Consider the following 21,896-nt stretch of genomic DNA (forward strand, 5'->3'; position numbering starts at 1 on the left):
CTTGAGGCCAGCCAACAACTCCAGAAGTTTTGGTATGACCAAAAGGCTGCACTGGTTGAGTTCCAACCAGGGCAGAAAGTCTGGGTTCTGGAGCCTGTGGCTCCCAGGGCACTCCAGGACAAATGGAGTGGCCCTTACCCAGTGCTAGAGAGGAAGAGTCAGGTCACCTACCTGGTGGACCTGGGCACAAGCAGGAGCCCCAAGAGGGTGATCCATGTGAACCGCCTTAAGCTCTTCCATGACAGGGCTGATGTGAATCTGTTAATGGTAACAGATGAGGATCAGGAGGCAGAGAGTGAACCTCTCCCTGATCTTCTGTCATCAGACCCAAAAGATGGCACAGTAGATGGAGTGATCTACTCAGACACCCTCTCTGGCCAACAGCAAGCTGATTGTAGGAGAGTCCTACAACAGTTTCCTGAACTCTTCTCCTTAACCCCTGGTCAGACACACCTGTGTACCCATGATGTGGACACAGGAGACAGCATGCCTGTCAAAAATAAAATCTTTAGACAATCTGACCATGTTAAGGAAAGCATCAAGGTGGAAGTCCACAAGATGCTGGAATTGGGAGTAATTGAGCGCTCTGACAGCCCCTGGGCTAGCCCAGTGGTCTTAGTCCCCAAACCTCACACCAAAGATGGAAAGAAAGAGATGAGGTTTTGTGTGGACTACAGAGGGCTCAATTCTGTCACCAAGACAGATGCCCATCCAATTCCAAGAGCTGATGAGCTCATAGACAAATTAGGTGCTGCCAAATTCTTAAGTACCTTTGACTTGACAGCAGGGTACTGGCAAATAAAAATGGCACCTGGAGCAAAAGAGAAAACAGCATTCTCCACACCTGATGGGCATTATCAGTTTACTGTTATGCCCTTTGGTTTAAAGAATGCCCCTGCCACCTTCCAAAGGTTGGTGAATCAAGTCCTTGCTGGCTTGGAGTCCTTTAGCACAGCTTATCTTGATGATATTGCTGTCTTTAGCTCCACCTGGCAGGATCACCTGGTCCACCTGAAGAAGGTTTTGAAGGCTCTGCAATCTGCAGGCCTCTCTATCAAGGCATCCAAATGCCAGATAGGGCAGGGAACTGTGGTTTACTTGGGACACCTTGTAGGTGGAGGCCAAGTTCAGCCACTCCAACCCAAGATCCAGACTATTCTGGACTGGGTAGCTCCAAAAACCCAGACTCAAGTCAGGGCATTCCTTGGCTTGACTGGGTATTACAGGAGGTTTGTGAAGGGATATGGATCCATTGTGACAGCCCTCACTGAACTCACCTCCAAGAAAATGCCCAAGAAAGTGAACTGGACTGTGGAATGCCAACAGGCCTTTGACACCCTGAAACAAGCAATGTGCTCAGCACCAGTTCTAAAAGCTCCAGATTATTCTAAGCAGTTCATTGTGCAGACTGATGCCTCTGAACATGGGATAGGGGCAGTTTTGTCCCAAACAAATGATGATGGCCTTGACCAGCCTGTTGCTTTCATTAGCAGGAGGTTACTCCCCAGGGAGCAGCGTTGGAGTGCCATTGAGAGGGAGGCCTTTGCTGTGGTTTGGTCCCTGAAGAAGCTGAGACCATACCTCTTTGGGACTCACTTCCTAGTTCAAACTGACCACAGACCTCTCAAATGGCTGATGCAAATGAAAGGTGAAAATCCTAAACTGTTGAGGTGGTCCATCTCCCTACAGGGAATGGACTTTATAGTGGAACACAGACCTGGGACTGCCCATGCCAATGCAGATGGCCTTTCCAGGTTCTTCCACTTAGAAAATGAAGACTCTCTTGGGAAAGGTTAGTCTCATCCTCTTTCGTTTGGGGGGGGGGGGTTGTGTAAGGAAATGCCTCCTTGGCATGGTTGCCCCCTGACTTTTTGCCTTTGCTGATGCTATGTTTACAATTGAAAGTGTGCTGAGGCCTGCTAACCAGGCCCCAGCACCAGTGTTCTTTCCCTAACCTGTACTTTTGTATCCACAATTGGCAGACCCTGGCATCCAGATAAGTCCCTTGTAACTGGTACTTCTAGTACCAAGGGCCCTGATGCCAAGGAAGGTCTCTAAGGGCTGCAGCATGTCTTATGCCACCCTGGAGACCTCTCACTCAGCACAGACACACTGCTTGCCAGCTTGTGTGTGCTAGTGAGGACAAAACGAGTAAGTCGACATGGCACTCCCCTCAGGGTGCCATGCCAGCCTCTCACTGCCTATGCAGTATAGGTAAGACACCCCTCTAGCAGGCCTTACAGCCCTAAGGCAGGGTGCACTATACCATAGGTGAGGGTACCAGTGCATGAGCATGGTACCCCTACAGTGTCTAAACAAAACCTTAGACATTGTAAGTGCAGGGTAGCCATAAGAGTATATGGTCTGGGAGTCTGTCAAACACGAACTCCACAGCACCATAATGGCTACACTGAAAACTGGGAAGTTTGGTATCAAACTTCTCAGCACAATAAATGCACACTGATGCCAGTGTACATTTTATTGTAAAATACACCACAGAGGGCACCTTAGAGGTGCCCCCTGAAACTTAACCGACTATCTGTGTAGGCTGACTAGTTCCAGCAGCCTGCCACACTAGAGACATGTTGCTGGCCCCATGGGGAGAGTGCCTTTGTCACTCTGAGGCCAGTAACAAAGCCTGCACTGGGTGGAGATGCTAACACCTCCCCCAGGCAGGAGCTGTGACACCTGGCGGTGAGCCTCAAAGGCTCACCCCTTTGTCACAGCCCAGCAGGGCACTCCAGCTTAGTGGAGTTGCCCGCCCCCTCCGGCCACGGCCCCCACTTTTGGCGGCAAGGCTGGAGGGAACAAAGAAAGCAACAAGGAGGAGTCACTGGCCAGTCAGGACAGCCCCTAAGGTGTCCTGAGCTGAGGTGACTCTGACTTTTAGAAATCCTCCATCTTGCAGATGGAGGATTCCCCCAATAGGGTTAGGATTGTGACCCCCTCCCCTTGGGAGGAGGCACAAAGAGGGTGTACCCACCCTCAGGGCTAGTAGCCATTGGCTACTAACCCCCCAGACCTAAACACGCCCTTAAATTTAGTATTTAAGGGCTACCCGGAACCCTAGAAAATTAGATTCCTGCAACTACAAGAAGAAGGACTGCCTAGCTGAAAACCCCTGCAGAGGAAGACCAGAAGACGACAACTGCCTTGGCTCCAGAAACTCACCGGCCTGTCTCCTGCCTTCCAAAGATCCTGCTCCAGCGACGCCTTCCAAAGGGACCAGCGACCTCGACATCCTCTGAGGACTGCCCCTGCTTCGAAAAGACAAGAAACTCCCGAGGACAGCGGACCTGCTCCAAGAAAAGCTGCAACTTTGTTTCCAGCAGCTTTAAAGAACCCTGCAAGCTCCCCGCAAAAGGCGTGAGACTTGCAACACTGCACCCGGCGACCCCGACTCGGCTGGTGGCGATCCAACACCTCAGGAGGGACCCCAGGACTACTCTAAGACTGTGAGTACAAAAGCCTGTCCCCCCTGAGCCCCCACAGCGCCGCCTGCAGAGGGAATCCCGAGGCTTCCCCTGACCGCGACTCTTTGAATCCTAAGTCCCGACACCTGGGAGAGACCCTGCACCCGCAGCCCCCAGGACCTGAAGGACCGGACTTTCACTGGAGGAGTGACCCCCAGGAGTCCCTCTCCCTTGACCAAGTGGAGGTTTCCCCGAGGAACCCCCCCCTTGCCTGCCTGCAGCGCTGAAGAGATCCCGAGATCTCTCATAGACTAACATTACAAACCCGACGCTTGTATCTACACTGCACCCGGCCGCCCCCGCGCCGCTGAGGGTGAAATTTCTGTGTGGACTTGTGTCCCCCCCGGTGCCCTACAAAACCCCCCTGGTCTGCCCTCCGAAGACGCGGGTACTTACCTGCAAGCAGACCGGAACCGGGGCACCCCCTTCTCTCCATTCTAGCCTATGTGTTTTGGGCACCACTTTGAACTCTGCACCTGACCGGCCCTGAGCTGCTGGTGTGGTGACTTTGGGGTTGCTCTGAACCCCCAACGGTGGGCTACCTTGGACCAAGAACTAAGCCCTGTAAGTGTCTTACTTACCTGGTTAACCTAACAAATACTTACCTCCCCTAGGAACTGTGAAAATTGCACCAAGTGTCCACTTTTAAAACAGCTATTTGTGAATAACTTGAAAAGTATACATGCAATTTTGATGATTTGAAGTTCCTAAAGTACTTACCTGCAATACCTTTCGAATGAGATATTACATGTAGAATTTGAACCTGTGGTTCTTAAAATAAACTAAGAAAAGATATTTTTCTATATAAAAACCTATTGGCTGGATTTGTCTCTGAGTGTGTGTACCTCATTTATTGTCTATGTGTATGTACAACAAATGCTTAACACTACTCCTTGGATAAGCCTACTGCTCGACCACACTACCACAAAATAGAGCATTAGTATTATCTCTTTTTGCCACTATCTTACCTCTAAGGGGAACCCTTGGACTCTGTGCATGCTATTCCTTACTTTGAAATAGCACATACAGAGCCAACTTCCTACATCTGTTGTCTCCTGATGTGTGCTGCTACTACTGCTAGACATTTTGTGAACACTCTTGGTGCAGTTGTTATTCCGAATGGCAACACTTTGAATTGGTAATGTATTCCTTTGAATACGAACCGTAGGTACTTTCTGTGAGAAGGGTGTATTGGTATATGAAAGTACGCATCCTTTAGGTCTAATGTGGTCATGTAATCTTGCTGTTTGAGCAGTGGAATGATGTCTTGTAGTGTGACCATGTGAAAATGGTCCGATATGATGTAGGTATTTAGTGTCCTGAGATCTAATATTGGTCTTAATGTTTTGTCTTTTTTTGGAATTAGAAAGTACAGGGAGTAAACTCCTGTGTTTTTTTGTTGTACTGGTACTAACTCTATTGCATCCTTTTGCAGTAGTGCTTGAACTTCTAGTCCTAAAAGTTCTAAATGTTGTGGTGACATTTTCCGTGTTTTGGGAGGGATGTTTGGTGGGAATTTGTGGAATTCTATGCAATAGCCATGTTGGATTATTGCTAATACCCAATTGTCTGTTGTAATCTGTTGCCAAGATTGGTAGAATTGGCTTAGTCTTCCCCCCACTGGTGTTGAGTGAAGGGGTTGCGTGACTTGAAAGTCACTGTTTAGGTGGAGGTGTTTTTGGAGTCTGGAATCTTCCCCTACTTCTTGGGAATTGACCCCCTCTATATCCCCTGAAACCTCCCCTTTGGAAGGAACCCTGATATGGTGTGGTTCTTGTTTGTTGGCTGGTGGTGTCTGTGGGTTGGCCACGAAACCCCCCTCTAAATGGAGTTTTTCTAAAAGAGCCTCTGCTCTGCGGGGAGTAGAGTGCGCCCATGGCCTTGGCCGTGTCTGTGTCCTTTTTAAGTTTTTCAATGGCTGTGTCCACTTCAGGGCCAAAAAGTTGTTTTTCGTTGAAGGGCATATTAAGGACAGCCTGCTGGATTTCAGGTTTGAAGCCTGAAGTGCGGAGCCAAGCGTGTCTCCTTATGGTGACAGCAGTGTTGACTGTTCTCGCTGCAGTATCTGCTGCGTCCAGTGAAGAGCGGATTTGATTGTTTGAGATCGTTTGTCCCTCTTCAACTATTTGCTGCGCCCTTTTTTGGTATTCTTGGGGAAGATGGTCTACGAGAAGTTGCATCTCATCCCAGTGAGCGCGGTCATATCTGGCCAGCAGCGCTTGAGAATTTGCGATGCGCCACTGGTTGGCTGCCTGTGATGCTACTCTTTTTCCTGCCGCATCAAATTTTCTGCTTTCTTTGTCCGGAGGTGGGGCGTCGCCAGATGTATGGGAATTTGCTCTTTTGCGAGCTGCCCCTACTACTACGGAGTCAGGTGGTAACTGCGAAGTAATAAACACTGGATCTGTGGGTGGTGGTTTGTATTTTTTATCCACCCTTGGGGTGATGGCTCTTGATTTTACGGGCTCTTCAAAAATTTGTTTTGCGTGCCGTAACATCCCCGGTAGCATTGGGAGACATTGATATTGGCTATGTGTAGCCGAGAGGGTGTTAAATAAAAAATCATCCTCTATAGGATCGGAATGCAGTTGGACATTGTGGAATTCTGCAGCCCTAGCCACCAGTTGTGAGTATGAGGTACTGTCCTCTGGCGGTGACGGCTTTGTAGGGTATGAATCTGGATCATTGTCCGGCACTGGGGTGTCGTATAGGTCCCAAGCGTCTTGATCCTGATTATCTTGACTTATGGTAGTTTGCGCTGGTGAGTGCATTTGTGGCGGTGTTTGTGCCGGCGATGCCTGTTGTAGTGGAGAGGGCGGAGGCGTGACTTTAACCACTTTGGCTTGTGGTTGTGCGTCATCCTTGAGGAGACTGATCCTTCTTTTCCTCATTATTGGGGGAAGGGTTGATATCTTCCCTGTGTCTTGCTGGATGTACAGTCTCTTTTGTGTGTAGTCTGATTCTACACTTTGGAGCTCTTGTCCAAATCTGTGCATCTGGCCACTTATTCCTTGTTCCTCTGAGTAGGATGAAGGTGTGGTATTTTTCGGCGCCGAGAGAGAATCTTTTTTCGGTTTCGGCACCGACAGATTTTTTGTTCCTTTCGGCATGGATTCTCGGTGCCGATGTTTTTCGGTGCCGGTATCTTGTTTTTGTCTCTCGGAGCCACTTTCTCGGCTCCGAGGTTGCTCCATGGCGGTCCCTCGACCGGAGTCGGGTGTCTTCGCTATGGGCGTGCCCTTTTTCGGCGCCTTCGACGGGTCGCCTGTTTTATGGGTCGAGCCATGGCCTGTTGGCAGTGGCGTCCCCTGGGCTTTCGTTTTGTCGATGGTTTTACTTTTCGACGTCTTACTCACAGTTTGTTGCTGTTGTTCGACGTCGGAGTCTCCGGATTCTGAGTCCGGAACCGAGAATGTTTCCTCTTCGTCGTCGAAACGTTGTTTTGTCGGCGTGGACGCCATTTGTATACGCCTGGCTCTTCGGTCCCGGAGTGTTTTTCTGGACCGGAAGGCTCGACAGGCCTCACAGGTATCCTCCTTGTGCTCGGGTGACAAGCACAAGTTACAGACCAAGTGCTGATCTGTATAAGGATACTTACTGTGACATTTTGGGCAGAAACGGAACGGGGTCCGTTCCATCGGCTTCGATGTCGCACGCGGTCGGGCCGACCAGGCCCCGATGGGGGAATCGAAGCTACCCCAAAGTCTTCCGATGATCGGTGTTGATGTACCTAACTATCCCGATACCGAACGGAACAATACCGACGCTTTCTTCCAAGATTCTGACTAACTTTCCGAACCGAAACACGGAGCGAAAAGGAATACGTCCGAACCCGACAGCGGAAAAAAACAATCTAAGATGGAGTCGACGCCCATGCGCAATGGAGCCGAAGAGGGAGGAGTCCTTCGGTCCCGTGACCAAAAAAGACTTCTTCGAAGAAAAACAACTTGTAATACTCCGAGCCCAACACCAGGCAGCGGACTGTGCCAAACATGTGTATCTGCAGCAACATATGCCATCGAACACTGGTTTCCCCTGGCCAATACCTGACTGGACAAACCTATCCAGTCACCAATGCTGACAATCAAACTAAAGTACATCCCATGGCAATGGTAACTTTAGAGTGGGGAGGGGTCAATGGCCTGAAACAGGTGGTGGTCTCCTCAAATATCCCAGTAGACTGTTTGCTTGGAAATGACCTGGAGTCCTCAGCATGGGCTGAGGTAGAACTGAAAACCCATGCAGCCATGCTGGGTATCCCTGAACTGGTGTGTGTCAAGACAAGGGCACAGTGCAAGGCACAGGGTGAAAAAGTAGAGCTGGAGTCTGGAAGAAAGGCCCAGCCTACCAAGAGAAAAGGAAAGTCAGCTGGGAAACCAGCTGCAACACAACAAGAAAAAGAGAGCCTCTCTTCTCAGGAAGAAGTTCTGCCCTATGAGGGAACGGAGCCTATGGAGCTGGAACCTTATCATCAGGTTGAGCTCTTGGGCCCAGGGGGACCCTCAAGGGAAGAGTTGTGTAAGGGACAAGAAACCTGCCCCTCTCTTGAAGGCCTTAGGCAGCAAGCTGCTGAAGAGTCCAATGGCAAAAAAACTGGAACACATAGGAGAAGATGGACTCCTGTACACTGAGGCAAGAGATCCCAAACCTGGTGCCACTAGGAGAGTGGTAGTGCCTCAGGCGTTCAGAGAGTTTATTCTGAACTTAGCCCATGATATTCCCCTTGCTGGGCATTTGGGACAAACCAAGACGTGGGAGAGGTTAGTCAACCACTTCTACTGGCCCAACATGTCCCAGAAGGTTAAGGAGTTTTGCATCTCCTGTACCACCTGTCAAGCCAGTGGTAAGACAGGTGGACATCCAAAGGCCCCCCTCATTCCACTTCCAGTGGTGGGGGTCCCCTTTGAAAGAGTGGGTGTGGACATCGTGGGTCCACTTGAACCTCCCACAGCCTCAGGAAATATGTACATCCTAGTAGTAGTGGATCATGCTACTAGGTATCCTGAAGCTATTCCCCCTAGGTCGACTACTGACCCTGCAGTAGCCAAGGCCCTCATTGGTATCTTTACCAGAGTGGGCTTCCCTAAGGAGGTGGTGTCTGACAGAGGTACCAACTTTATGTCAGCATACCTGAAACACATGTGGAATGAGTGTGGAGTGACTTATAAATTCACTACTTTAGTATTTAAGGGCACACCTGAACCTAAGAATTTAGATTCCTGCAACTTACAAGAAGAAGAGGACTGCTGAGCTGAAAGACCCCTGCAGAGGAAGAGAAGAAGACACCAACTGCTTTGGCCCCAGACCTACCGGCCTGTCTCCTGCCTTCCAAAGAAACCTGCTCCAGCGACGCTTTCCCAAGGACCAGCGACCTCTGAATCCTCAGAGGACTGCCCTGCTTCAAGAAAGACCAGAAACTCCTGAGGACAGCGGCACTGCTCCAAAAGAACTGCAACTTTGTTACAGAGGAGCAGATTTAAAGACCCCTGCAAATCCCCGCAAGAAGCGTGAGACTTGCAACACTGCACCCGGCGACCCCGACTCGACTGGTGGAGAACCAACACCTCAGGGAGGACCCTCCGGCGACTCAGAGACCGTGAGTAACCAAAGTTGTCCCCCCTGAGCCCCCACAGCGACGCCTGCAGAGGGAATCCCGAGGCTCCCCCTGACCGCGACTGCCTGAACCTAAAGTCCCGACGGCTGGAAAAGACCCTGCACCCTGAAGGAACGGAACTTCTGTGCAGGAGTGACCCCCAGGAGGCCCTCTCCCTTGCCCAGGTGGTGGCTACCCCGAGGAGCCCCCCCCTTGCCTGCCTGCACCGCTGAAGAGACCCCTTGGTCTCCCATTGAAACCTACAGAGAACCCGACGCTTGTTTGCACACTGCACCCGGCCGCCCCCGCGCTGCTGAGGGTGTACTTTTTGTGCTGACTTGTGTCCCCCCCGGTGCCCTACAAAATCCCCCTGGTCTGCCCTCCGAAGACGCGGGTACTTACCTGCTGGCAGACTGGAACCGGGGCACCCCCTTCTCTCCATTGAAGCCTACGTGTTTTGGGCACCTCTTTGACCTCTGCACCTGACCGGCCCTGAGCTGCTGGTGTGGTAACTTTGGGGTTGCTCTGAACCCCCAACGGTGGGCTACCTTGGACCCAAACCTGAGACTTGTAAGTGATTTACTTACCTGCTAAAACTAACAATAACTTACCTCCCCCAGGAACTGTGAAAATTGCACTGTGTCCACTTTTAAAACAGCTATTTGTGTTTTATGTGAAAAGTATATATGCTACAGTAATTATTCAAAGTTCCTAAAGTACTTACCTGCAATACCTTTCAAATGAGATATTACATGTAGAATTTGAACCTGTGGTTCTTAAAATAAACTAAGAAAATATATTTTTCTATAACAAAAACCTATTGGCTGGATTTGTCTCTGAGTGTGTGTTCCTCATTTATTGCCTGTGTGTATGTACAACAAATGCTTAACACTACTCCTTTGATAAGCCTACTGCTCGACCACACTACCACAAAATAGAGCATTAGTATTATCTCTTTTTGCCACTATCTTACCTCTAAGGGGAACCCTTGGACTCTGTGCATACTATTCCTTACTTTGAAATAGTACATACAGAGCCAACTTCCTACACATAAGAACTTCAGATAATTTAGCCTGTAAAGGGTCTACCATTTTGCCCTCACAGCAGATCACAAACATGGACCCAGAGGGACCCGGAGGCCTGACTAAACCGATTTAGTGGAGGGGCGGCAAGCAGCTAAAATTACATTCATAATCTACAGTGTAAGTCAAAACCCCCTCAGTTGGTTCTGGTTCTTTAGGACAAGAGGATCAGCAGCAGAAGTGGAGATGCATGTACAACGTTTGATTACCACTGAAGACAGAACACATCTCTTAGAGTCTCCAAAGAGGAAACGCTAAAGAGAAGAAGGCTGGAGATTACGTATTTTCCGTAGCAAAAAAGCCTAGTAAGGGTATGCCTCACTTGGTGAAGACACTCCATTTGTGATGAGCAAGATGACACTTGCTGAGTTCATTCCACCAGGTGACAATGTCAGGGAATCTCCGCTGCTCCCTGCTTGTTGCAGTAACACATGGCAGTCATGTTGTCCATCAGCTACTGGATTGACCAGCAGCTGACAGAAGGCAGAAAGGTCATTAGGGCCAACAGGATGGCTGAATTCTGAATGATTTACATGATGACACTGCTCCATCTGGTATCAAAGAGGTCTGACCACCTCATGCAGGTGACCTCCCCAGCCCAGAGATAACTTGTCAATACTGTGAGCTCTGGAACAGGTATGGCGATGGTCTTGCCACATGTCTGACTAGAAACTGTCATTTACAAATGAAAGGCAATCCCCTGCCCAGGGCAGCTGCAGATCCATGTGAAGGGCCTGCATGTGCCAACACATGTAATGCACCACCCAGATGCATAATGCCATTTGAGCAAAATGCCTCAGAACTTTCAAGGCTGGTACATCAGCTGCTATCTGAAATATCAGGATCATAGACTGAAATACAGTGAAGATGTGCTACAACCACAGACATGACCTTCATAAAGACTAGAGGCTCCGATGTAAGGCTGAATTACAGGACAGCAAACTGGAAGTGGTCGGACCCCAGGTACATCCTGTGAGACTGCATATCTGACCATGCAAGCGCAAAAGCCTGCAGGTCCAGGGACATCATCAAGTCCTTGGGGTCCAAGGTCAGCAGGACTGAGCAAACGTTCTCATTTTCAACTTTTCCTTTCAGAAGAAATAATTCAAGAATCCAGAAGGAGTCTCACCTTCCATTCTACTTGGAGACCAGAAAGTACAGCTCCCACCTGTGCATGAGTTTGATAGGCCCTCTGGCAAGCAATATTAGCATTCCTTTGGAAAGAATATTGGCATGATCTACCAGCATCTGAATGTAAACAGGAGTAGCATGGGCAGGAATACCCAGAAACGGAAGGGCATAGCAAAACAATATAGCGGACCTATAATTTTGACAGGCTGGAGGACCAGTAAGGCAGCCAAGTGCTAAGTCCTGCAGCCTCGAAAGACAGCAGGAGGAGAACTAAAGAGGCCTGGCAGGGGGTGCCTGGAGAAGAGGACGATGAGGAGTACTGTTGTATTGACCTCATCTGCCATGAACAGTCTGAAAAGGCTGCTGCACACGTGGAGATGTTTTCTGCTGGCATTAATTGACAATCCATGAGTATCCTCTGAACTGATGATATAACTGGTGATCGGAGGAAAGTGACCCCAGAGAACTGCCTGTAGCTTTAATAACTTTAAATCTCTCTATAGATGCATCGGTTTTCTTGCTGAAAAGCCAAGATCCATCAAAGAGTATAGAATAAGAAAAAAAAAAACAGATGTACACAGGGAATCTGTGGAGCACTTTCAGGTATGTTTCCTGATAATTAAACTTTTGTCCATCTTCTGTGGAGTCCAGTCCAGAACGTAACACATACTTTGCAATATCATGTCCACCTTGCAATGTCCAAGACAGGCATTGCGCATATCCTGCCAACAACACCGCACAAGCCGTGATCCAAAGAGCATGTCTGTAACACCCCAGGAGGAAAAATGTATTAATGAACTGCAAAGTCAAGATGACAGAAGAAATATACTTTTTTTGCCAATGGTGTCACTTCTTTTAGAGTTCTTGTCCGGTGGAATGGATGGAAAAAGATTTTGGGTTCACCTTTTGCATGGTGGCTTGTACCACAATGATCTGTAGGCACAGAATTGTGGTTTGTGATGTTGTGTGGTGGAAGGAATCACTGCCATGCAGAGAACTGTTTCGACCAAGTGGCCAAGATTGAATCAATCAGAGCTACACGGAAGCCCAACAAGGGCTCAGAGATATCTGGTCCAGGTGGCAACGTTTCTGTAAAGTGGTTAGCTCTAGTCTCCTAGCTCTGGGGAGTGGCAATACCACTACTTCAGCAGCCATTCAAAACACTGCAAAACATGCACTATCCTATGTAGGGAGGCACAAATCCAAAGGGGCATAGGGGTCGGGGGAGGGGTTCCAAGGAGATATAAAAGCCTCTAGCATTTTGCAAATCAAGATAAAGGCCAGGATCTGTACAGTGACGAGGGAGCAATTATGTGTTTCCTTATAGTCAACCTTATTGTGTAGAAGATGTTGCAGGCCTTCTATGGTGTCTGAATCCAATCAAAAATGTCCACCATCCTCTATAAATACTGTTACCTTGGCAGAGAGACTAGAGGAGAGTACTAGTCTGTGTTAGCATTAGCGTTAAAGATACTGGATCTAAATATTGGACAGGCCCTTGGAGAGGATGGTTCTGAATCCGAAACCAGAGATGGGTACGGACCTGGAACTGGTGCCACTTGCATTGGAGGTGCTGCCAGGGGAGGATCAAGCAGCGAAGCCTATGGCAGAGGAGTTGAGTCACAGCCCAGCGTCAGCAAGGAAGCAGGCTCAATTTGGCTGGGGTCAATCTGTGTCAGAAAGAGGCCCAGTAGTGGAAGTCCGGCGGGCGCAGAGGAATCAGTGGAGTCGGTATGCATGCCAGAGGAACCCAGAACCATTTAAAATATTTGCAGAATGGCAAAATTGGCAGCAGAGTTGACGATGATTCAGGGAACACCATAGGCAGACGTCATGCAGATCTAATCAAAATCTGCATTTAACACGACGTCAATCTTGTTTTCTTTTAAGGTGACAACCATACACTCACCTAGAAACACAATGTCAACAATTTTGGTGAAAAATCACTAAAACAATAAAAGCAAAGCTCTGGCTAAGTGTCTTTGGGCATAGAAAATAGGGTAAGGGGGTAGCGTCTTTTTGTGGCTCTGTTTAATTTTGATCTGCAGTTTCTACCTTTATTCCTCATGTTCGCAAACATCCCATCTCTTTTATACGAAATATCAACACACCGAGGATTTAAGGGTTTGTGGGAAGGCTGATGGTGTAATGAAGTACTATAAGAAATGTAGCTTCTCCTGCCCTACAATAGAAGGATACTGCAAGTCATGTCGGAGTTCCATGACCTTAGAAAGGAACTTGGCCTTCTGCCTCATATCTCTATATGGTCATGCAACACCCCGTGACTTGCAACGTCTTTATAATGTATTGCAGATGCACCTTTTCCCCATATATAATCAAAGGCATCCTATTACAACGTCACTATTTTGTTATTAAACATTTGAAATTACTGTAACTGAAAATTATACCAAATCATAAGTGACAATGTATTAAAGAGCACTTACGTGTAATATAAATGAGGTTTATAATGTAAAAACCAACATGAAACAAGTGATGTACAATGGTTAAGGAAAGGTTGGGTGAGAATAGGCATGAGCTAATGGCTTTCTAAATGATACCTTGCAAATCCAAACCAAAGAAAAACAAATAAATGAAAAATTGTTAAACACATGGCAGCTGTGAATACCAAAAAGAAAAGAAAAGAAAACTATTTCATAATTTCTTGGAGTACGACCAGTTTATTGGCAACACAATCAGAGTTATAATAGAATTCCTCTGATTTAATGTAGATCTTACTGTAAGATTATAAGCACCTAAAAAGATAACTGTACTCAAAACCTTCAACACTTTATACATCCAAGTAGTCAAACCAAAAAAGGCATATGCAAGCAAATCTTTGATGGGCAGTCTCACTTCATACCGCTTCCACATCAAAGTCCTAGATACCTTTCTCATTAACCTCCTAGCCATTACAGTAGTTAACAACCAAGACAAAACACTGTTCAAAGCAACCTTATTCATTGCACTCTGGTGCCACACCACAAAAAACATCCACCTTGTTTATACATTTATTTTTTCTTACCAAAACTGAAAAGATCTGACAGAACATAGAACTCAACTGCAAACAAACACTGCCTATCCTGCCAGACGCATAAGTAGTCTGTCTGTCAATCGGACATCAATTATCAAATTTTTTCCCCTAATGATGGGTCTTGTACGGATAAAAACCTCTGTTTCAATCTTCAAAACCCTTTTCAGTCATATAATACAGCTGATCAATGTAGTCCTTGCTTCCCCAATTCACGCGACACCTTCGCCTCCTATATTTAGGCCCGTAAAACTATATACATCTATCATTTCTACACTGCGCCCTGCCATTCCAAACTAAAACAAGTAACAGAAATTGCAGTCCTTTTCGAAATCCAGGCATACATGGAAACTCGAAGCCTCCAACAAACTTACAAATTCGGTTTCGGATCCTGCTCTAAGACAGAAACAGTCACTTTTCAAATAGTTGCCAACATTCTACAAACAAGACCAAGGTTTAACCGTCACACTGAACCTTTTCCCAACACAGTAGATCGCAAAACAGTACCAACCAACCTACATTAATCCATCGAAAAAAAGTGAAGACACACTTAATTTCTCAACACTGCCAGTTAGAAAATAAAGAAGGCACACCATACAGCAGAAGGAAAATCAAAGTGATGCTATTACTATGAAGTATAATTAGTAATTCCCAAATAGTATGTGTGTGTGTGTGTATATATATATATATATATATATATATATACATACATACATATACACACACACACACACACACACACATATTTTCACTGACAAAACCAAAGGTTACAGGGACGTTATAGTTGGGTTTGCATTTTACCCACACAATTCCATACAAATTTAGCAGTAATAGTTAATACTTATGTTAAGAAACTATAACTCGTGGCCTAAAGTTACTTAATGGCACAAGTTATAGTTTCTTTAGATAAGTATAACAAGAAAAATAAATACAACTCCTGAATTTCTATGGCTTTGTGTGGGTAAAACAGGAACCTAACTTTGGCCATGCGTAGCAGGGGTTGGCTGCAGGCCCTGCAGGCAACCCTTATGCATGCACCCAACCCCACGCTGCGAATGCCCTTTGGCGCAGCAGGGGTATGGTGTGAGAGTTTGTAGTTTCTGTTGGGCTTTAGATCCCCAGATCCATTGTGGATTTACACTGGGGGTATGCCACAGTGGCTCTGGGGATCAACCTAAAAAAATTCAAAAAATAAACAAAACAACAAAAAACAAAAAAAGCCCATTTTTATTTTGCCCAGGAGGGTTCTCTTAGAGACCCCTTCATGTGTCCTATGGGGTCAGGATACATCTATCCTGAGACATTATTTGTGTTTTTATTTATGTTTTATGTTTGCTTCGCCCCCAGCTGACCTTCCCCCCTCCTCCCTCTTATGGCGGGCGCTGCGCGACTGCGCCGCTGGCGCGCCGTCTGCACCTGGCCCGCGCCCAGCGCCACGACCCCTGGTCCTCAGCACTCCCAAACCACACTGCTCCGCTACGACCCCACCACCCTCCACGCCCTCAACCCAGGACGCTCTAACACCTGCTTCCAAGCTAACCCAAAACGTACCCATGGACCTTTCGCCTGCCACTCCTGCAAACGTATCTTCCACCACGCAACTACCATGACCACCAGCCCACGCGCCATCAACCACCTCAAATGCATCATGGTCAACGCTCGATCCGTCCACAAGCACGCCGTTGAACTCTGGGACCTCCTGGACTCCACAGTACCGGACATCGCCTTCATCACGGAGACCTGGATGAACGCTTCCTCGGCCCCAGACATCGCCATAGCCATCCCCGAAGGCTACAAGATTTCCAGAAAAGACCGCACCAACCAAGTAGGAGGAGGAATCGCCATCGTCTTCAAAGACTCCATCAGCGTCACTACCTCCACCGAAGACACCCCCCTCGCCGCAGAACACCTGCATTTCCAGATTCACACCGACCCCAGGACCACCATCAGAGGATCCCTCATCTACTGTCCCCCCGGACCGCGCTCCCCTTTCAGCGACTCCATCACTGACTTCCTCTCCCCGCACGCCCTCGCCGGACTACATCCTCCTAGGCGACCTCAACTTCCATCTAGAACAGAACAACGACCCCAACACCACCGCCCTGCTCGACAACCTCGCCAACCTTGGCCTCAAGCAACTGGTGAACACCCCCACCCACATCGCCGGACACACGCTTGACCCCCATCTTCTCCGCCAGTAAACATGTCTCCTTCAGCCACGCCTCCGCTCTACACTGGACCGACCACAGCTGTGTCCACTTCACATTCCGACGCGAGACCCGCCACCTCCGCACTCAACCCATCCCTCGTCGACAGTGGAACAAAATCCCCGAAGAACAGCTCTTCTCCGCGCTCACCGTCAACCAACCTACCCTCACCACCGACGACCCCAACGACGCAGCCCTCAGCCTCACGAACTGGATCACCAACTGCGCAGACAACCTTGCTCCCCTCAGACGCACGCATCGACAGGCCAACACCAAAAAACCTCTCTGGTTCTCTGACACCCCTAAGGAATCGAAGAAAACCTGTCGCGCCCTCGAGAGAACCTGGCGCAAGGACCACACCGCTCACAACATGACCGCCCTCAAGAACGCGACCCGCGAACACCACCACCTGATCCGCGCAGCCAAAAGGAATTTCTTCACCGACAGACTGGACAAAAACAGCAGAGAACTCTTCAGCATTGTTAAAGAGTTCTCCAACCCCAACGCCATCACAAGACCTGTGCGACTCCCTCGCCACCTTCTTCCATCGCAAGATCGCCGACCTCCACAACAGCTTCGGACACCAGACCCAGCCAAGCAACACCGAACCCACACCTCCCGCCATCACCCTCAACGCCTGGACCCACGTCAACACTGAAGAGACCAAAACCACCATGAACTCTAGCCACTCCGGCACCCCCTCGGACCCCTGCCCTCACTTCATCTTCAATAAAGCCGACGACATCATCGCCCCGCACCTCCAGACCATCATCAACTCCTCATTTTCTTCTGCTACCTTCCCCGAAAGCTGGAAACACGCCGAAGTCAACGCCCTGCTAAAGAAACCTACGGCTGACCCAAGCGACCTGAAGAACTTCCGCCCCATCTCGCTCCTCCCCTTCCCTGCCAAGGTAATAGAGAAGACCGTCAACAAACAGCTTACCAACTTCCTGGAAGACAACAACCTTCTCGACCCTTCACAATCCGGATTCCGAACCAACCACAGCACTGAAACCGCCCTCATCTCAGTCACAGATGACATCAGAACCCTGATGGACAACGGTGAAACAGTCGCCCTCATCCTCCTCGACCTCTCGGCTGCCTTCGACACCGTCTGTCACCGCACCCTAATAACCCGCCTCCGCTCCACTGGGATCCAAGGCCAGGCCCTGGACTGGATCGCCTCCTTCCTCTCCAACCGCTCTCAAAGAGTCTACCTCCCACCTTTTCGCTCAGACCCCACCAAGATCATCTGCGGCGTCCATCAAGGCTCCTCGCTCAGCCCGACACTCTTCAATGTCTACATAAGCCCCCTCGCCGACATCGTACGCAAGCACAACATCATCATCACCTCCTACGCCGACGACACTCAACTTATACTTTCCCTCACCAAGGACCCCGCCAGCGCTAAGACCAACCTACAAGATGGCATGAAGGGCGTCGCAGATTGGATGAGGCTCAGCCGTCTAAAACTGAACTCTGACAAAACGGAAGTCCTCATCTTCGGCAACACCCAGACCGCATGGGACGACTCCTGGTGGCCCACGGCCCTTGGCACCGCACCGACCCCCTCAGACCACGCCCGCAACCTCGGCTTCATCTTGGACCCTCTTCTCACCATGACCAAACAAGTCAACAAGTCAACGCCGTGTCCTCCTCCTGCTTCCTCACCCTCCGCAAGATCTTCCGCTGGATCCCCACAGACACCAGAAAAACCGTGACCCACGCCCTAGTCACCAGGACTACGGCAACACCCTTTATTCTGGGACCACCGCAAAACTCCAAAAACATCTGCAACGTATTCAAAACGCCTCCGCCCGCCTCATCCTCGACGTACCCCGCAACAGCCACATCTCCGCACACCTGAGACACCTGCATTGACTCCCAGTCAGCAAAAGGATCACCTTCCGACTTCTCACCCACGCACACAAAGCCCTCCACGACAAGGGACCTGAATACCTCAACCGACGCCTCAGCTTCTACGCCCCCACCCGTCTCCTCCGTTCCACCGGCCTCGCGCTCGCTGCCGTCCCTCGCATCCACCGCTCCACGGCGGGTGGGAGGTCTTTCTCCTACCTGGCAGCCAAGACCTGGAACACCCTACCCACCAGCCTCAGGACCACCCAGGACCACTCCGCATTCCGGAGACTCCTCAAGACCTGGCTTTTCGAGCAGCAGTAAGCCCCATTCCCACTAGCGCCTTGAGACCCGCACGAGTGAGTAGTGCGCTTTATAAATGTTAATGATTTGATTTGATTTGATTTTCTTCCCGGGGACCCAGCCAATTAACAGAATGGCGGCTGCAACCTTCCTTTAAGTTTGCGGCCAGCCAACCAAAGCCTTGCTTTTCGCTCAGATCTGCAGGTACCCGCATTTCCCCTGTGTCCTAAATATCTATATGTTTTTTTCATTTAGTAACTCAGAAACTACTGAACAGATTTCCACCACATTACAAAAAGGGTTCTTTCAAGGCCAAGAACTAGCTTTCTGCCAAATTTGGTGTAATTCTGTTCAGCGGTTTGGGCTGTAGGTAGCCAGAAAATCTTCAAAGACATTGCATGGGGGAAAAGTGTTTTAGGGACCTCCCTTTTTCTTGACTCCCACTTGACGAATCACCCTGAAAATTCGTGGATAGCAGCTAAAGTAAGTGGCAAACAAATTTTGAAAATTAGCAAAACAAAAAACGCTTTGTCTGGAAAAAGTTGATCCAAACTATAACTAATTTATAAATATAGTATATTCCTCACCTGATTTATGTCTTCTGCTGTAAATCCAGCTTCTGCCAAAAGCATTTTGATTGGTTCAATGCTCCGAGTGAATAGTGATGAACATACAAGTTCGAATCTTGCCCTATTGTGAGAAATCCAACAAGAAATATATTTTCGTTTAGCGGCCATGGAAAAGATGTAATAATTATAGATCTCGAATGAACTGATGACATATATATTTTTGGTGTTTAAAGACAGATAAAGCTATGAGTCATGTGCTAAACAATCATATTCTGCCACTCGGTAACCAAATTATACAGTTTGTCTTTTAATTTAAAATCCTGTGTTATATAGCTGCCAGACTGCAGATGTTAGGTGGCCAGGGTGACCCCAACTAAACCCAGCAGTTGTTTCCTCATGAGGGTAGGGGAACAGCGTCTGGATTGGTTAGGGGGGAGTTCTTCGGTCAACAGTCTTCGGAAGAACAGCGAGGAGGATGTGGAGCCCGTGGGTAAGTACAATTTAATTTTATTTAATTGATATAATATGTGTAATGCATGTACTTTAGTTTGTCTGTTTTATTTTGGAGGGAGTGTGGTTTTTATTTGGGCTTTTGAGAGATTTATTTTATTTTTAGTATGGGCGTTTGTATGGAGGAATTTTTTTAAGAGATGGTGGGGTATTTTGCTCACCCCACCGCTTTGAAAGGTCATCAGCCGCTTCTAATTAAATGTAAGGTTTAAACATATTATGATCCATCATTAGTAAAATAGCCTGTTTTCAAACAATGGCCTTCTTAAACAAAACACATGAAGAGTGCGAGACTCAAAAAAGGACTTTGGCAGCATAAAAATAAACAGCAGCGATTTTCTATATGTTGTCTGCTCAAAAATCAAACTAATTCAAAGGTTTCATGGAATTGTTCTAATAACACCTTGGCATTTAATGCAGGTAGCGTCGTCAGTGGTCTTGTATTAACAGAAAAGTACCCTGACATTAAGCCAGCCAGGACTATAACGTTTATGAGCACCATCAAGAATGAGATATGGCAGACGCAGAGAGATAAAGAACAGAAAAAGATGCTGGTGTGATAAAAAAGATAAGATGATTTTTTTTTTAACAGACTCCGTATAGCAGTGAATGCGTTGTAGCTGGGGTAACTAGGAAAACTCACCTATTTCATTTCTAGGCTGAATGCTTTCCACCCTCGATGTACAAAAACTTTTAAGATACTATTTTACATTTCATCTAGGCCTACATTGTAGAAATAAGATTATAATATGGGCGAAACAGAGGTTTTTATTAGGCTCTGCAAAGAATGCATATGTTAAGTATTATCCCCTGGTTAGTAATATAACTACAAAAAAATAGACAAATTACATATAAAACCAAACAGACTTTCACAACTTTTACAGAAACATCACCGGATGAGATGGTGACTAAGGAAATAAGAAAAAAACAATTCATTATAGATTCTCATCTTGAATAATTCCCAGTCAACAACTTAGGAATTAATTATATTTAGTAGAGCAGTATATTGTAACCTATCCACCTCAAGACTAAGAAAAATTAGGAACTTCCCTTCTAGTACAGGCTGCTGTTCGTACCATTTTAATTAGCACAAAAGCAGGACTGAACATGCCCTCAGCAAGTGATGAAGGAGGCTTGCATGTGAGTCTTTAAGAGGCCAGCACTAGAGAAACATAATGAGCTCTAAGTGACTTTTCTCAATGTCAACATTAGTAGATATAGTCAAAGACTTGAATTATGACCAACTAGCGACACAAAGAAGATAGAGAAGCTAGGAATAGGCTTATCTTAATGGGAGCATGTGCAGGAGTACCACCACCCACCTCTAGTCTCTGTCTCGTACTGGTTATCATAAGACATCCTTGTGAACGTGAGCCATATCCATCATGGTCCCACTTTGGATATTTCATAGCTGTGCTCCACAAAGTGTGCAACAGAAGCTGTCCTTCCTCTCGCAGAACACACAGTACCATCCTCGAAAAACCATAAAAATCTTACTAGACCTGCAGGTCGGGTAACTTAAATAATCTACTCAACATAGCTGTAATGTACTTGACCCGTAAATGGGAATCAAATTGTGTGATCCTAGGCAAATAGTTTACAGAGTCTACTTTTTTGTCATTCTCACATATGATTGCACCTTCAAATATATGAGCTCATCATTTCTGCAGTACAAAAAAAACCTCTTTTGATGGATTAAGTAGACTAAAGTTTGCTGCATGTATCACAAGAATCTAGCCCACATATAGGTGACACGTGACCCATAACTTGTTTTTAGTTTACTAACAGCACTGCCATCAAGGCAGGAGTGTTTCTCAGGTTGTTTAAACACTCATGTTTAATAACTATATTACTAAACCTGGATGTGGTAGCATACTGTCATCTACACACAGTAACTTTCAACAAAATGTTCAAAAACCTTTCACTAACTTGCAGCTTTACTGATAAAACTATACAGTGTATTAACAATCTGTGAAAATTGGGTTTCAAAAAATATACTTTGCACATCAACCCTAAAGTATTGATTTGTTTTCATCCTATTAAAATCATTTTTCATCACACAGAAATACAAAAAATTACTTTCACAATTACTGAAATACATTTTGAAATGGTTGTACAGTTCAATTAGTCATTTAAATGTTGT

General features: G+C 47.3%; 1 protein-coding gene across 1 annotated transcript in view; it reads right to left on the reverse strand.

Annotated features, from left to right (window-relative positions):
* Positions 1-21,896, reverse strand: part of HSPA14 (heat shock protein family A (Hsp70) member 14) — a 187,752-nt gene that overhangs the window by 91,338 nt on the left and 74,518 nt on the right. The window contains exon 10 of the mRNA XM_069228724.1: positions 19,262-19,364. Coding sequence (XP_069084825.1) covers positions 19,262-19,364 — 103 coding nt within the window. The remainder of the gene's footprint in view (positions 1-19,261; positions 19,365-21,896) is intronic.

The sequence above is a fragment of the Pleurodeles waltl genome, chromosome 4_1, assembly GCF_031143425.1.
Source record: "Pleurodeles waltl isolate 20211129_DDA chromosome 4_1, aPleWal1.hap1.20221129, whole genome shotgun sequence".
NCBI lineage: Eukaryota > Metazoa > Chordata > Amphibia > Caudata > Salamandridae > Pleurodeles > Pleurodeles waltl.